Source organism: Mus pahari, chromosome 2, assembly GCF_900095145.1.
Source record: "Mus pahari chromosome 2, PAHARI_EIJ_v1.1, whole genome shotgun sequence".
NCBI classification, from domain to species: Eukaryota; Metazoa; Chordata; class Mammalia; order Rodentia; family Muridae; genus Mus; species Mus pahari.
In genome coordinates, this window is record NC_034591.1 from 79,173,270 (window position 1) to 79,191,800 (window position 18,531).

Genomic DNA, 18,531 nt, shown 5'->3' on the forward strand with positions numbered 1-18,531 from the left:
ATGGTTTTTGCTATCCTAGGTTTTTTATTATTCCAGATGAATTTGCCAATAGCCCTTTCTAACTCTGTGAAGAATTGGGTTNGAATTTTGATGGGGATTGCATTGAATCTGTAGATATGCAAACAATTTCTAATGCAGCCTGACTTGCTGTGTTGCTATAGAAACAATGGGGATTTTCTGGTCACTAACCTTTCAGAGAATGCAAGGATACACTTTCGTAAAACTCATAAGTGTAATCAGCCTAGGATATTCATCTCTAGTTTCTTGTGGAGCATTTTGAAATCCCCTTTCTAATCCTGGATGACTTTAGAGTTAAATGGTTTTGTTCAGTGTTACTATAGAGTCAAAATATAGCTCTTTGAAGAAATGTTTTTAACTGATTCTAATAAGAGATCTAAGATGAACACAGTGACCATGTGAGCAGCAAAGAAGAAGAAATTTTAGATGAGCGTTTTTGGGATTACAGGAAGCAAAGTCATCTTTCAAAAAGTTCTAATGATATATCTGTTCTGCTATATTTTGAGGTCTTCTATCATATGCTTCACAAACTATAAAAATAAGGCCTTACTGTATCAAAATGTAACTAGAAATTAGGATTTTATCACAAAACATTGAAGTATCAATATCATTGGCCAATGGAAATTTTTAGTTCATTCCCTTACTATGGTAATACATTCATATACTAGGTTGTTTCACTGATAAATAAACACAATAAAAATTCCTAGTTAAGAAAGAGTTTCTTTCTTTAGCCATTCTGCAGAAGCCAATGATTCAAAGGAAACATGGCAAAGCTTGTCTTGTGACAGACTATTGTTATGATTACATCAATATTTCAGTTTGTACTAGAAATAAATGAGGAGGATCATCAGGAAATGCATCATTTAATTACAATAAAATACCTGTCAATGGGTGACTAGATTACCTAATATCAGAATGGAAATCTGTCTAGTGGTTCCTCAGAAAATTAGACATAGTACTACCTGAGGATCCAGCTATATCACTCCGGGCCATATACCCAGAAGATGTGATGTGTAGCCATTTATGGTATAGGAAGTATACTTGCAGCTTACAATCTGGAGGAGAGACTTATGAAAAAAGACACAAGTTGAAATTCCTAAGAGTACACTTGATTGTGTAGTGCTGCCAATTGTGGGGCCCAAGCCTGCTATGGATTGCTTTCTTTAAAGTCCTTGGTGGACTCATTACAGATGAAACAGCTCTGATTTGGGATTTAAATCTGGAAAGCTAAAGCTCTAGTCAAGAGGCATCCTCAGGCTGCACTTCTGAGGGGCAGGACTCCTACCAGACCTTGTGTGAAGTAAGGAGCTTCCTTTAGGTGGTGAGTGAAAAACTCTTAAGATAAAACAAAGCAAAACAACAAAAGCTAATCAACTGCTTGCCCATTGACAGCGGGGCAGTGCTTAAGAGAAGAAGAGCTTTACAATACCACATCCATCAATACCAGTACTCAAGGTCAAGCACAGTCTGCCTCCAATTCCTACACTGCACATTGTCATTGTCATCAATTTGATTTTGCTCTGTTTGTATCTTTCCTTTTTAAAAAGAGGGTACTTTTGGTAAATTAAAATGTACCCTAAACAACATCTGGGCTATCTTAATAATGAATCATTCTTCAGCTTCCAGGAAATGTAAATTAGATAAGGAGTTATCACCTATTTCCAATGTCAAAGCACACATGCAACTGAACACTCCATAGTATTTTCTCAACTGGGCAGAAGGAAGTTCCAGTGATGCTGTCTTCATGGTCTTCCACTCCTCTTCCATTCTGTCACTGCCCAACATGCATCAATTACTCATGACCATACAGGAACAACGATATTCATTACAGAAAGTATATTTTCTGCAAGTGATTTTCACTGTGGCTCCGCTGTTTTTCTTCTGAATAATTAGAAAGATGAACTGAGTAATTTTCAGTCAGTCAACTTTTTGTCTTCATTCATCGGGAATTAATCCTATCTAAAGAAAACTTTTCCTAAAAGATTTTCCCAAATCCCTGTTATTCACAAATTGACATTTCCTTTTGTCCCATTTTGCTTTTACTTTGCATATCTGCTAAGTTATCATATACACAGCCCGCTGACTGTAGTCCCTGAGGTACTTCCTGGGTGGGTTCTTGCATCAACACACACACACACACACACACACACACACACACACACACGTACAAATATACATACATGCCATAAATTCCAAGTTAAGATTCTTTCATGGCCTGCCTCTGATATGCTAATGTGTCTTATGAATATGTAAAAGTTCACTATCCCTCTCACACTTTTTAGTTCCAGTGAAGTGTTTCTCAGTGCAGACACAGCTCTGAGCAGGACTGTAGATAAAGCTGGCACTGGAGAATCCTTCCTGCTGGTGAATGTTTCATATCTATATCCTCTCAGTTCCTTAAGGCAGTGTTAAAACTTTTCATTCCAGTTCACTGTGTCAGCTGTCATTTTATGTTCATGTTCCCCATATACATGATTATGTTACTAAAGTGAAATGAACCAGGAAAAAGATTTTGCAATGAGATAATATTTTATTTTATTTTATTTTCCACAATTTATATACAAACACAAGTTAATAAAACACATCACAAAACTGTAAAATCCATAAATTAATATTTATAGGTGCATAGTCTCATGCTCACATATTTTTAAAATATAGATTAACAAATTTCACAACACATCATTCTTCTTAGACAGAAAGAATCATTCAGGACACCTAAAACTCTTGGAGCAAATCACAGCTTCTTAAGAACAGCAACAAAAAGAAAACGATGAAGATTTAGAAATAAGTGGTAGTCACTTAGGTGTTTTAAGTTTCTTCTAACAATTTAAGTGTGAAGCCACAACAATATCCACAGCACACAAGACCCTGCTACCATGTTTTCACTGTAGTGAGAGGGGAGCACCGGGATGCTGAGGGGCAGGTACAGGACGCCGATCACTGCTGATGGAAGACTTTGAAACACACTGTACAGCTTTGAGAAAAGGTCATGACTGGGCACATTGGAACTGAGCACTTGTACGCCATGGAAGAGCAGCCGGCAGATCTTAGGAGACTGGGTGCAATGACATTCTTAGGCTTCAGGCTCATAGTCTTGGTAGCCTTCCTAACATCAGGAAAAAAAATAAAATAACAGCATGCCTTGTCAGTGAAGTGACAGATATCAACTGTCTGATTCACAGGACAGAGGGCTCAGTCTTTCAATCAGATGAAATTGATCCTCAGAGCAGTGTTTGAACCTTATCTGTCATTAACATTTATTGGCTTTTTCATACATATCATCTGTAAGTTATAGAGAGCATCACAGTTAGATTATTAGGCCCAGTTCTAGATATATGATTTGATCTGTGCTCTCATCCTGCAGTATGAATTGGCAGGGGCTCTAGATTCTCTCCTTTGCTCTGCAGTGTGAGCTGTGGACACCTAGGTAAGCTGCATGAAGCCTCCTCCAGAGCTCACCTTCTCCTTTCTCTTCCCCATTAGGACACTCCACCTTCATGAATTGCTTCCATGAAGGTTCTTTTACACTAAATCCCAAGCCTCATGGAAAAAAATCCAGATAACATTCATGACAGTAATGACCCAATGTAACTGAATTTGATATAGCCTTCCTCAAAATTAACTCTAATTAGGATTCTGCTGTTAAACTAAACTTACCATCAAACTCTTCTTTTTCCAAATGTAAATATAAACTTAAATGATAACGATAACTTGGAGCTCTACCGTTTGTCTAAAATTATGCCTTCAGCCTTAATCTATCATTTTTCTGTTTTCTAAGAATGATTCATAACTGCCCATTGTTGCTCAGACATTTCCATATGCCTTTGTTTCTGGCAGTCTCTTGTACTAGAATGTTCTTATTTTGACCTACCATATCCTTTACTCTCTCCGACAAAGATTAAAATCATTTGCTCTAAAACACTTTCTTGATTGAACTAAGCAAACCATAATGTGAGAGAGATCTGATAGTGGCAGGGTTTTGACGGTATGTGTTCCAAATTAAACACCTAAAGTGTTTTTCTTAGTTTTCTGTATACAGGCATTTACCTCTGAAGGCATTTCATAAGCCTCACTGCCAGGATCCACAGGCATGTCTTCCAGGATTCCTTCTTGTGGGTACCCCTCTTCACCCTACAGAAAGGGAAGAGAAAGCACAATAAGAGAGTGTTTTAACTTCTGAAACCCAGCTTGAAAAAACACCTTATCTTCAAGGTGCTGTAAGAAGTGCTATCAGAAGTGCATTCTTCTGTATTATTGATGGATTCTAAGTGCACCAAACCACTGGAAAAAAAAAACTGTGCAAGCATGGGTTACCAATCTGAAGAATACAAAGATTTTGCAAAGGTAACTCATTACCCTGGAATTTGCCAAAGCTAACGTCCATAAGTTCCCTCCATAAGCACAATGCTATAGTAACAATGGTTTGTAGTCAATGGGTAATGATGAATCAAATAATGGTAATGTATTCAAAATTTTTCTGAAATTATTTGACAATTCTCTAATAAGGAGAGCTTATTTTTGGTGTAATGTTTAACAGGATGTCATTTGTAGAAAGAACCCACATAGCATTTCAATGCAATAGTAAAAATGTTCCAAGAAAGTAAAACAAATATTGATAAATTATTTTTTATTTTTCCTAAATTTTAAAAGGTAAAGTCCATGTGTTTTGTAATTCATTGTTTTCTTTTATGTGTGAGTATGTGTGTGCACTATGTGCATGTGTGGTGAATAAAGAGGGTATCACATGCCCTGGAACTGGAGCTATAGACCCTTGTGATTCTCCATACAGGTGCTAGATTATAAACTAGGGTCCTCTGGAAGACAAAACACATGCTCTTAAACACTGAGTTATATTTTGAGCCCTAATAATTCATTTTTAAATGCTGCCAAAGAAATAGTTCTCTTTGGAAAGCTGAAGTTTGAAATTATACATACTTGAAGTAAAAAAATAAACAAAACAAACAAAGATATGATTGGACAAAACTTCTGATTATCTCTCCACAATGCAGACAACCCTAACACTCAGCTTAACACGATGGGGCTTTCTGTCTCCTCCATCAAAGATCTTTTGTTTTTTTTTCCATTTGTTCCACTAAAGTAATTATTGAATGACAGAGTTCAGCAAATACTCAAAGAGCAACTAGAGTCTAAACAGTCTCTTTCAAAGAGATCAAAGGATGCTCAGCTTCTGTGAACAATATGCTCAGTGAAAATGCTATCTCCCTCTGCTTTTATCATAGGCATGATGGACAGGTGGGCAGAGGGAAGAAACAAGAGTTGACACTAGGCAAGGTCAGACTGTGAAGATCATGCTTTTGGCAGCTGGGCAGGGCAGCTTATAGATCATCCTATCGTGCTGTATAGATAGCACCAGTCTCTGGTCACAAACCCAGAGAGGCCAATTTGTTTATAAGATAAATAAGTTTTAAACTGTCCCCAAATCACCTCACTTCAAAATGTAGAGTAACAGTATTTTACATGGTAGTATAAGAGTCCAGGTTTCGGTTGTGTGGTGGTTCAGCACCAGAACTTGATCACAGGATGCACATTACAATTCCAGCCTAAGTTATCCATCTTTTGTAACTCTGGGCATGTTACCACCACTCCTCAGCATCAACTAACTTTAGTGAGAAAAGATGGCAGAGACATCTTTTCATTTGTATATAACTGGGAGAAGCAAGTGACACAATGGACCCCTCTCACTGATGTTTACGTGCTTTTTATACAGCACATAGAAAGGAAATATAGTAAACCAGCTCTTTGGTGCATTTTCCAATGTAATCTGTGAGATTTATGTTATAAACTGGATAAGACAATATGGAAGGCCAACCTTGGGGTGCTAACTCTGATATTCCTACATTAGTAGAAGGGGATGTCACAGGCTGTGGGTGTCCATGTGTATAAGGGGATAACTGTGTTTGCCCTTCAAAGTTCATCCAGATAATGCTGAATCTTGCTAAGAAATTCTTTCCTGGGTTTACCATGTAATACAATCAATTAAAATCCATTCAAGTCAATTTTAATCATAACATCAGCCAAGCTGTAAATCAATTGGGTGGTTACTTTTTAAAAACATAGTATTCGTGTTTGTGTTTCTTAGTACTACATTTTCTTGTGCTAAAGATTATACTGTCCGGGCATTCATTTAGGTAACATGGTGCACCACAAATCTTGAGGAGTTATCTTTATCCAAGTTTTTTTGTGCTTAATATTTTTATTAGGTATTTTCTTTATTTATATTTCAAGTATATCCCCTTTCCTGGTTTCCCTGCTGAAAACCCCCTATCCTCTCTCCCTTCCCCTTGCTCACCAACCCATCCACTCCCAATTCCTGGTCTTTGCATTCCCCTAAAATGGGGCATTGAGCCCTCAGGACCAAGGGCCTCTCCTCTCATGATGAACAGAAGGAAAGGCCATCCAGAGACTGCCCCACCTGGAGATCCATCCCACATACAGTCAGCAAGGCCAGACACTATTGTGGATGCCAATAAGTGCTTGCTGACAGGAGCCTGATATAGCTGTCTCCTGAGAGGCTCTATTTGTGCCTGACAAATACAGAGGTGGATGCTCTCAGCCAACTATTGGACTGAGCACAGGGGCCTCAATAGAGAAGCTAGAGAAAAGACCCAAGGAGCTAACAGGGTTTGTAGCCCTTTAGGAGGAACAATGATATGAAGCAAACAGTACCTCCAGAGCTCCAGGGACTAAACCACCATCCAAAGAGTACATATGGAGGGACTCACGGCTCCAGCTACATATTTATCAAAGTTTTTTTTTTTAAGACATTCAAAACAGTTTGTAGGCAAGGGTTCCATAAAATCATAAAGGACCCATAATTTCTATAATAAAAGTGAAACCACAGATATGTCCATACGTTTATCTCTGAACATGTTCCAGGGGAGCACTGTATCTTTTAAAATATAAATGCATACTCAAAAGAAGAGAGATGCTGTCTAAATAAAAAGGCAAGAGTGCCTTTACCTATTAAACAAACAAACAAACAAACAAACAAACAAACAAGCTGGGAAGTGGTGGCGCATGCCTTTAATCCTAGCACTTGGGAGGCAGAGACAGGCAGATTTCTGAGTTCGAGACCAGCTTGGTCTACAGAGTGAGTTCCAGGACAGCCAGGGCTATACAGAGAAACCCTATTTCAAAAAAAAAAAACAAACCAAACAGAAAAAAACAAAAACAATAACAACAACAACAACAACAAAAACACTAACTGGTAGCCGGCATGTGGGAAAGACCTGTCAAAGGGCAAAGATAGAGGATCTAGTACAGGTCAAGGTGTTGGTGCAGATTTAGTGGCCATGCAAAGGACAGGCTCACATCTACCATTTTTCCTGCAGAGAAGATTGTCAAAATCCTGTATCAAGAATATCAAATATGTACCTCCTCTTTTTCAGAGAGATCTTTGCTGCAATACCACCTAACTTCTTTTGCATAGCTTGTATACTCATATACTACCTGGACTTTAATGCATGCTACCTGGTCCTTACTGTATATCCTGCATCTTACCTAGCCCCTAATAAATAGCCAGCAGGTCACATTGCATTTAATGTATCCCACTCCCACTCTTCTATATCAGTTGAATTCTGTCTGGTCCTTAATGCATAGCTTGAATCCTTCTAACACTTAATATATAGTTTCCATCCTGCTTGGACTCCAAATGCATAGTTTATATCCTACCTGCCACCTCCACACATATCTCGCATGTTCCTAGTTCCTAAAATATAGCTTCAATGCTGCCCAGTCTTTTCATGTACAGTTTCCATCCTACGCAGCCCTCATAAATGTCTTGCAACTTCCTGGCCCTTAATGCATAGACTGTACCCTAACTGTCTCCCCATTCACAGCTTGTATACTACTTGGCTCCCATGTATAACAAGCATACATCTTACCTGCCGCCATGCATAGCTTGCATGATAATCTTCACTGATGTTTGCCACACAGTATTTTGTATAGTATAATTCTTGGTGGCAACGTTACAATACAGAAAACAAAGATTATTCATGCAAACAAAAGTTAAGATCAGAAGTGACCAAAATTTCCAGCTGACCTTGGTAATTACTGTCCACTGTCAGCAATGATTTGTCGCCTCCATGGTGGCATTTAGCATAAGAAGATAACAATGTTCTAGCTACCAATATGAATACAGTAAAATAAAAGGTGATCTCTGCTTCAAAATTTACAAGGAGCTAGATGAAAACTGGGGTTTCTGAAGGACAGCTGCAACAGTATATGGTGGTTTTTCAATGGTAAGAGCTAAACAAGTACCTGGCATCTACACTTATAACACTGAAAGCAGCAGGTCAAGATCTGACCCTACTGCTTTTATGCTAAACATATGTTTTGGATGAGACCAGTATTTTGTTATAATGTCAAGTAATGTTAATCAACCCATTAATAAAGAAAGCAACACATTTGCTCAATATAGCAACTCATAAAGGTAGGGAAAACAATAGCCATTAAAAAAAAAAAAAGGAAGACATTTAAAAGAACTTTGACATGATAGGGCAAGGTTTATTTAAGCATATATCTTTTTTTCCCAATAACTCATGTCTTATGACTTTTTCTTTTTTTAACTTATTTTATTAGATATTTTCATTTACATTTCAAATGCTATTCCGAATGTCCCCTATACCCTCCCCCCCACCTTAAGTGTCTGTAATATAAAATTCATCTCAGAATTCCATTTTAAATAAAAAGTAACAGATCTATTAAAAAAAAAAAAACAATACATGGTTGAACAAAATTTCTCCCAGAAGCCATGGTTTATTATACCAAACACCAAATTCCAGGAGTGTTCATCACAAAGACACATGTAAACCCCTCAAACAGTACAGGTTCTTGCCATTCTTATTGTTGTCAGTCACAGTAGCATGAAACAAATGCTACTTTCAGCCTTAATAAAATAAACCTCTCCTTTCAGTGAACAGTGGTGAATGTAGCAATGCATGGTTACAAAAGGCACTGAGTATTAGTGCTCATGTTTAGACACTACACTTATCCTATCTCCTCTAAGGTGGTACAGAAGTGGCAGCAGAAAGAGTGTTAAGGGCCAAAAGAAAGAAACACTGTTCCTTGGCCAGTCGTAGGAATTTCAATCACGAACTCATAGAAGCTACAGGTGCTTGCTCTGTATATGCATAAATATGAGCCTATCAAAGGTCAGGAGTAGATAGAAGGACTCAGATGACCCTGTCACTGGTGTACTACTTACTACTGATGGTTTGGGGGAAGGGTAAATCATTGCCTTCAGTTTTATACCCACTGATGATCACACCATGTACTGATGTGCAGTCTCAACCAAAAGTTCACATAAAAGGGTCTGAAACCAAATGAGTCACAAAACAAAACCAAAATCCATGAATCTGGAAAAGGGTATAGTAGCAATGGTGGGAGTAAGGTCTTAATAGGGATGAAAGGGAAATAATGGTGTTAGGGAGAGAGTAATTAGGAGGGGTGTGTGTGTGTGTGTGTGTGTGTGTGTGTGTGTGTGTGTGTGTGTGTAAAATGGTTAAGTAAATTTAATTGAAAAAATGTACACACCATGTACTCCATTTCCCACATAGGGAAGTCCATATATATTACATAATATTTATATATAAATATATATATACATAATAATATATACATATATTAGGAAGCATATTTTACTAAGAGAAATATTCTTGTATTATATGGACACGTTAAAAAGTGAACTTGGCAGGAATAAAAAAAAAACTTGTTAAAGTGTAAGTGTAACATATTTACCATGTATTCAGCCTTTTCTGTTGCCAGTTTTTGCCCTGGCCTAGATATTCACCACCATAAGCAATTGACAACTTGGAGGGGCTTTGTTCTATATGAAAACATGAGGCTGGGAGATAGCTCTTGAAAAAATGCCCCTTTCTATGCACAAGCAACCAAATAGAGTAGCTTGTGCTTGTATTCTCTGGATAGGGTATGTATGTATTTGTGGCAGTGGAGGGTGGGGGGGCAGATTAATGATGGGCATGAAGGACAAGTAGATCCCTGGTGCTTGCTGATTAGACAAGCTAGTCTACTCTCAGTTCCATGTCTCCAAAAGACTCTGCCTGTATGGAACCTGGGGAACAGTACATCCAGATTGTCTTTAACCTATGTATGTCTATTAACAGGCAAACACTATAGATAGATAGTTAGATAGATAGATAGATAGATAGATAGATAGATAGATAGATAGATAGAATAAAACTAAAGGGTTCAGTAGTTGAGATTTTCCCCTACCTTGAGGTCTACCACTAAAATAACAAAACCATAACTATAGCCTGATTTCAACAACCACCACAAAAACAAATGACTAGCCACAAGCTGACTGGAAATATGAGGTCCCTAGCTCAGCTGGAAGGCTACTTGCTGATCAGTGTGACTTATCTGACCTCGCTTATTACGGTACATCCAGCATCATTACATCTAACAAGATTTCCTCAGCGAACAGGAAATTGCTATGTCATCAATTGCATGTTTCACACCGGAATAGCAAAGTTAGGTAACACTGAAAGAAATGCTGAAAGCACACTCTTCTCGGGTCACTTTTCATACTGTGAATACAAATGTATACAGTTAGGTGGCATTCACGAAGAACCTAGTCCTACATGGAAATGACGTGCACTGCTCTTCTCATTGAACATGTGCCTGTGTTCTGCTTTGGAAGTCTGATTGCTCAGGTTCTCCTCCCCCCTGGCCCAGTGATTTAGTCTCTCAGAGGGACAGAACAGTGTAGAGAATAGATAAACACTCCTTTACCTCATTGTTTTAAAAGTTTTGGGAGATGAGGAAAAAGCAATATAATATATTAAATATACTTGAAGAATCTTTTAAGACCATTTTAATGAATTATCAAAAACCAGTTGTATAAAACACTTGGCACACTAAGTAGGTATCTAGGCAAAGGCATTTTTAAGTCGAGTTTTCGGGAGGTAACATGCTATCTTAATCCTTATTCTCTTTGGTAAGCAGCAGAGTGCCTGCCCTTTTGAATGCACAGCCCTGTCATTAGCTGACTCATCTAATGAGACTACACAGCAAGGCAACCACTGCCAGCTTTTATTCCTGTTATTTGAATATGATCTGGTAGAAATACTAACACACAATGGAAACCTGAGAATAACCTGCATTTTCAATGCTTTAGGACTCTCGAGGGAATATATTATTCCATATGTTTACATATATACGTGAGGTTCTTTTTACTATTCTTTTAAACATGTATAGATTGGACTTTTAAAGATTAAACTCCCTGGTTAAGGCACAGGGTATCATCAGAATTCAAGTGAGATAATCTCAGGAAGATTTGCTGCACATGGAGCTCTGAAAGAACTAGCTGCATCCTGTTTGTTAATGCAATGATCTTTGAAAGGAAGTCCTAAAAATCAGTAACTGAATGAAAAAGGTAGACTTTGACCAAGTATAAAACAGGACTGATGCTTTCATTTTAGAAGACCTTAGGGAATGCTGAAGATACTGAAGGAAAAAGGAGGGAACATTCACACTTTAACAAGCCATGGCACAGGTGTTTGCTTTAAATAAAGAAAGAAATGATGAATATTCTATCTTACTATCAGACTGATGGAAAATACTTCATGCAAAACAAGATGCTTATATGCAAAACATGACAAGAGTTGTGAGGTTCTGACTTAGAAAATGAAGGCTTAGAAATAAATAGATATGAAATGAAGAACCCCTTTTTTTTATTATTAGATATTCTCTTTATAGAACACAGGGAGGCTATGTCTTCCTTATCTGAGTGATTAAAAGACTTTAAGAAAGCTGAAGCCAGAATGTGAGCTGAGGCCAAGTGAAGTCTACCAGGTCTACCATCTAGAAGGAAAAGTTCCTCACTGGGCCCCAGCCTCTTAGATCGACTGTGCTATCAGTGTCCCCATGGGATCATCAGCACTGAGGAAGCAGGCTTCACAGATCACAGCAATAGACTTCAGAAGGATTTGAAAATACTGTCACCGTTAAGTATTGTCACACAGTGCTAGTGGCCATTTTTTTTTTTTTTTTAACTTAGAGTTTTTCTGAGAACTTCAAATCCGTTTGAACAGATTAGTGGTAAAGGGGAACTCTAAACCAGATTATAAAGAAAGCTTATAGGCAAGGGGAAGCCTGTCATGGTGCTTTGTGCCTGTAATACTGCCCTTGGAGACTGAAGCAGGAATGCCAAGGACTTGAGGTCACCCATTGTTACCTAGTAAATTTCAAGCCAGGCTGGATTACAAAATAAGGCTTCACTTTAAAACTAAGTAAATGAATACACTAAGTTAAATTTAAAAAAAAAGAAAAACATAAGGTAATTAAAAGCAAATGCTACTAAATGATTTCTTGCCCATCTTACTTATAAAAGAAACACAGATTAAAAACAAAACAAATCAAAACAAAACAAAGCAAAACCAGACTCTCTGTGGTGCTTTATTGAGGTCTGGACACATTCCAAAGACCTTACACACTTTACCTGAACTCAAACAAGTCCTTAGAGAAAGGTGTCATTATGATCCCCTGATCCCCATTTTATCCACTGCTGAGCAGACTACATCTGGTTCCAAAGTCTGCCCTCCTAATAATTATGTTGTATTTTTGTGAAGCTTCCTGTAAATAAACCTTTCATAATACAACATTAAGCCAGATTCCATGAATGAGGTATAATTAATTTCTGAGTAACTCAACTATCTCTAATATTAATTAAAGCTTGTTACTATTTGCATCAGGAAGAACAATCTCAGATGGCTAAGGGAACTGAGTGTGTGTGTGTGTGTGTGTGTGTGTGTGTGCGCCTGATGTTTTGCCAAGTACAAAAATGGACCTTTTTATTTAGGGGACAATGAACACGTTGCTTCTAATGAAGAGAGCTACTCAGACGATGCTACCTTCTGAATTTGTAGTAAGCCATTTTATTGGAGGTCCTGCCACTAGGAACTTCAAACTAGAATAGTTTGAATTATCACCACTTGAGTGCTTTCTTCTCCCCTGCTGACAAGGAGCAAAGCTTTGCTCAGCACTGAAGATGGTAATCCCTCTTAAGCCCCTGCATTTATGGCCACTTTGATTATTATAATAAGGCATCAGGATCCATTAAGTCTGTGGGGCAGATGCTGTATCTACTCATCCAGCGTAGTTTGCTTACTTATTCACATAGAGTTTAAAGAGAAAGATTACATCCTCATCACAGCTGATGAGCTCAGTGTTGCCTTTCTCCTCTTTATAACAAGGAACTAAGTGTATATTTATAGTCTTTTAATTACTTCTGAAGCATCCATTACTTCTGAATTACACACATTATAAAACTCTCAATAAGTCAATCCACAGCTTTATTCAACATTCTCAGAGTGTAAAGACACCAAAAATCCCAGTCACTGGGTTCATGATAGAAGAGAACTTTGGAGCTTATGGAAGTAGCATCTTTGAAGATTTATTTTTATGTTCATTGTTGTTTTACATACTCATATGTCTATGTGAGGGAGCCACGCCCTCTGGGACGGAGTTACAGACAGTTGTCAGCTGCCATGTGAATGTTGGGAACTAAACAGGGTCCTCTGGAAGAACAGCCAGTGTTCTTAACCACTGAGCCATCTCACCAACACAGATTTTTTTTTTTTTTTTTTTTTTTAGAATTATAAGAAATGACTATAAGCAGAGCACCTGACTAAGGCTACACACTCACATCTGTCTTTGACTCAGAAGGAGAAACTGTTTCCGCCTTTCAAGGCTGATCATTGTACTAATATCTTCATGAAGGCAGACCCAAGCAAAAGTTATCGGAGGCTTGGAGGCTTGTTCAAAATATGCAGAAATGTGAGATCATTTGGATTCTAAGACTGTGTGAATCTGGATAAGTATTTGAAAGAAAAGGGATGAACTGATATTTTTTAGCATTTTTTTTTTATTTTTTGAGATTATAATTTAATCATTTTTCTTCCTCCAAACCCTCCCATATACCAACCCCTGTTCTACGTCAAATTTGAGGTCATATTTTCATTACTGCACACACACGTGTATTTGTATGTAGACATACATTTCTAACATAGCCTGTTGACTCTATATAATGTTACTTATATGTGTGTTTCCAGTGATCACTTTTTGGAATTTGTGTCTGATTGATCATCAAGACAGGGACTGTTACTAGCTATAGAGAAAAAGGACACTTCAGGGCACATAAATCCTGTCTGATATACATTGACTGAGATGCTTCTTCAAATCTACTACAAATAATACTTTAACGATATCAGACATATAAGTGTATTTTAAAGACAAATAACAGAAGGAGGCCACTGAAACTGAGGCACTGGCCAGATTTAGAGGTTGCTAAATACCATTAAAACATCAATAATATTTATGATAAGCCTTCATCCTGAACACTATTTTGATGCATACTTTTCTTTTAAATATACTATGGAGTGGGTTGGTATGGAGTGTAGCATGCTAAATGACAGCTGCTAGAATTTCTCTGGTACCCTGTCTGTCTGAGGGACTGTCAGTCAATTGACCATCAATAGAGTCGCTGATATGGCAACTAAAGAAAGGAGAGCAGCTGTACAGCAGTGAAGAGAGAGAGGCTGAAAAGCTCCAGAGAACAGCTGAAAAGAGATGACGAGGAGCAGAGGTCATGAAGAGCGTGAAGGCTGCAATGCAAGGAGCTAGACACAAGAAGCTGCACACCTACCTCCACTGAAACTTCCAGGAAGCCCTCAGGCATGAAGATGATTTAAACCTTGTATCCTGGCTACTGTCAACAACTGACAACCAAAACAATCCAGCCCTGGAACTATGAGACAGTGCTTTAGAGACGAGGAGAATAGTAACTAAAAACTGTTTCAAAAGGCTGCAACACTAGCCAAGGTAGCTATAGGTCCTAGACTTGGTGTCCTACAGAGAGCTATTATCACTGCCAGGAGCTGCCTGCATGCCGAGAACATTCATTGGAGCTGGAAATTGATGGTTAAAATAGGTAGTAAGTTCCCGGGTCCCAGGTGGTTAAAGTTCAGAGAAATAAGCCTGCAGCTGAGCCAACAAGCATGAATCTCTGGCTAATATATAAGCCATAGGCCTCTACCCTGATGGGAGAGTCCAAAAATGACACACCCTTTCTGTTTTCTCATTGAAACTGATAAGACCCAGAATAAGAAAGGGCCAAGAAGTGGGAGTGGGTGGGTAGGGGAGCAGGGCAGGGGGAGGGTACAGGGAACTTTCGAGATAGCATTTGAAATGTAAATAAAGAAAATATCTAATAAAAAATTTTAAAAAATGAAAGAAAGCAAGAGAGAAAGGGGATTCATTTATTCACCAAGTAACCCTGTGAAGCAGGCATTCAACCTATCTTATTTAGAGTAGTAAAACTTGAGGGTGCATCTCTCTCTCTCTGGAGTGACAATGATGGCCTTCAAGCCCAGTCTGCCGCCATGCAAATGTTAAACCAAAGCATAAGTCTTATGTGCTGAGATGTAGCTGTAATTGGAAAAGGTCTATAATAGAGTCTGAAAAATAAATTAGAAAGAAATTAGCCAACTGCTGAGAGAGGCAATGTGTAACTAATGGGACCTGGGCATTGTTGAGGAAGAAGTGGAGCATAACAAATTGAACCTGGGCATTGCCATTTGGGGGTTAGTCAGTCAGCCCCATATCTTCATTTTTCTCTAAAAATTAAAGACAGTAAAAATTATTAATCTTTTAAGGACAAAATAACATACAGATTGTTTGTATCTATAATGAAAAAATACTATCCAAATTAACAGATAACAATAATTCTCCAAGAAGCATCTTCAGCTAGGTGGGACATAAAGTAGTCAGGTGTCATACAATGTCACAGCTACTAAATAACAAGTTAAACACACATGTAACACATATGCAAAACATAACCCTATCAAATTCCTGAATTAAATTCCCGTGTTAAAATATTGGATGTAAAAGAAAACCAACAAAGATCTAAAAAGAAAAAAATATCATTTGAACATAAAATTGCCTTATACAAAAGTGATTTTACACAATGAACTTTAAAATTTGAGAGTTGCTTTTTGAAATGAAACACAATTGGATCTGTTTTTATTTATTTGTTCTGAGCAAATACTGTTTTTGTATTATCTCTCTAGAGAAACTTACTATTCTACTTACCTCATTTGATACATTCTCTCTACTTTAATCTTTTAATTAAATTTCATTTTTACTCCTTGAGATTTTCACACATAGATAGAATGCATATTGGTTCTATCACTTGCTTTTGATAACTCTCAATTCTGAGCTATCCCCTAGTGACATCTGTTGAATGCTGGCATTTTCTCCTGAAACTGTGGCTCTTCTTGCTTATTATTCATTCCTTAAATCATAATTTTGTGTCTAGTACTTGAACATTCAATCTGTGCAGATTGATGATGATGTAGGCAGCACAAATGTGAAGGGTGTGAAAGCCCACCAGTGTGCTAGCTGCTGCCCCATCAAAACCTCCTTGGGAGGATATGTAGAGTAGGGGGAGAAATACCTTGTTGGTTGGTTATTTAAGACAGGGCTTCTCTGTGTAACCCTGGCTATCCTAGAACTCACTCTGTAGACCAGGCTGACCTTGAACTCAGAGATCCACCTGCCTCTGCTGGATTATATGACTTAGACACATAAAATGTATCTATAGCATTCACTGGAACTGAAAGACCCCCGTTCCCGGGGAGACCCTTGCTCAAGTCCCAGGATGAGATGATGCCCCAATAACTTGAGAGAAACCATTCTTGATGCAATATGCATGAGGTTTAATCCGGAAAATTCAGCATGCTGAGGTCGAGCTCATAGGAGATCGGCCCTCAGCAATTGCAATTCAGAGCTTTTAAAGGAAAAAGTCTCAAGGAAAGGGGATAAGTTCACAAAGAGTGGGGACTCTGAGTAAACATTTCAGCTCATCTCTTACAGAAGAGTTACAGGCTACCTTTGACAAACATTCTTGGTGGGAAACTAAGTAAACATCATAAGGGTGGGGATGATGCATTACAGCTCATCTCCTATGGAAGAGTTACAAGCTATCTTTTGGCAAACATTCTTAGTCCCTTACACAATGAGTCAGGCCGCAGGATGGGTCAATTGTGATGAGTCAGTTTTAGTGGTCACCGGTATCTCAGGCTGAAAGAACATAGAATTCTATGCTGAGCTTTGTTTCTAGGGGTTTTTTTGTTTGTTTGTTTGTTTTTAAAGAAAACACATTGAGTTGGGGGTCTTACAGAACAAGTGTGAAAACCACAGCAGTAAACTCAGTCATATTTCTACCGAAAGACAGCATAATACAATCCACTGCTACTGATTATTAATGAATGAGGCCACGTTTATTGCACTGATAAATTATTTGACTGAGTACCCAATATGCTGCATTTCAACAGCACACCTATAAAATTTAGGATTTCCCTTTTATTTTCTTCATATACCAGCAAAATATGCACTGAATGAGTCAGCAACCTGCTGCGAGTAGTTGAGAAGGGTTATTGTTCATCACATGCAACCATTTGTGACTATACTTGAAATGGAGTTGCTTACGGATTGCTCCCAAATCACTCTTTAATTTATCATTCCATCTGCTTTTCATGTAACAGGCCGTTGTTACCTCAGGCCCTCTCTTTTAACAGCCTCCTCTTTCTGGAAGAAACAATGACTCTCTTGCTAAATGAACACACAGTTCTGTGCAGCCAAGGCACCTGTGAGAAAAGGCTACCAAAGCAGGAGAGCAACCCAGGAGACATCAGGAGAGTCGATATAAGCCTTCCATCTTGTAGCCTACTACATAGCTGTGACAAAAAGAACAAGCATGGTCTATGGCTAAAATGAAGACTGTGGCCACTCAGTACAAAGCAAATATTCTTTCTTTATTGAAGGACAGGACATCTATGAGATAGCTTCATCTCTAAGGTGATTTTAGCCTCTCATCTTGACTCCCATGGAAAATATAACGTTTATTGTTTTGAGAAAGCACTGCTGTAATTTAAGTTAGACTGGGTCACTGAGAGCAGTTTTTATTTTTAAATAGGCTTAGAAAACCACTGGGGCAAAGTGGTTTTAATGAAACCAAATCCATTTATGTGGGTTCAGATTGACTGAATGTATGAGTTCAGTGAGTCACCTGAAGGCCACTGAGATTCCACTTTTTTAAAGATGCAAAGAAGGAAACTGTAATTTATTTTGATTACCAATTATGAGTTTAAATCAAAAGGAAATTTAGCTAATGAGTAGTTTGAACAGTCATAAATACAGCACCTCGGAGAGATTTTCCAACACTACCTATTACCAGAGTACTGAAGAATACTCTTTATGAATACAACCTATTGTTGTCTGGTATCAACCTTTGACAACAGTTCTCAATTTTCTGTCTAATATATCTTATATTCTATATAAAATATATCTTTTATCTGGTCCACATTATTCATTACTGCATGAGCACTTCTCAGTGTTACTTTTAGCTAATCCCTTAATTTCCACCATTTTCTGAGGCACTTTATTTTCTATTGACAACTCGAACAGAGACTT

General features: G+C 38.0%; 1 protein-coding gene across 1 annotated transcript in view; it reads right to left on the reverse strand.

Annotated features, from left to right (window-relative positions):
- Positions 1-2,525: 2,525 nt before the first annotated feature.
- Snca (synuclein alpha) overlaps positions 2,526-18,531 on the reverse strand; it is an 89,900-nt gene continuing 73,894 nt past the window's right edge. Inside the window, exons 5-6 of the mRNA XM_021190761.2 lie at positions 4,066-4,149; positions 2,526-3,124 (exon numbers count right to left, since the gene is read on the reverse strand). Coding sequence (XP_021046420.1) covers positions 3,092-3,124; positions 4,066-4,149 — 117 coding nt within the window. The 3' untranslated portion in view covers positions 2,526-3,091. The remainder of the gene's footprint in view (positions 3,125-4,065; positions 4,150-18,531) is intronic.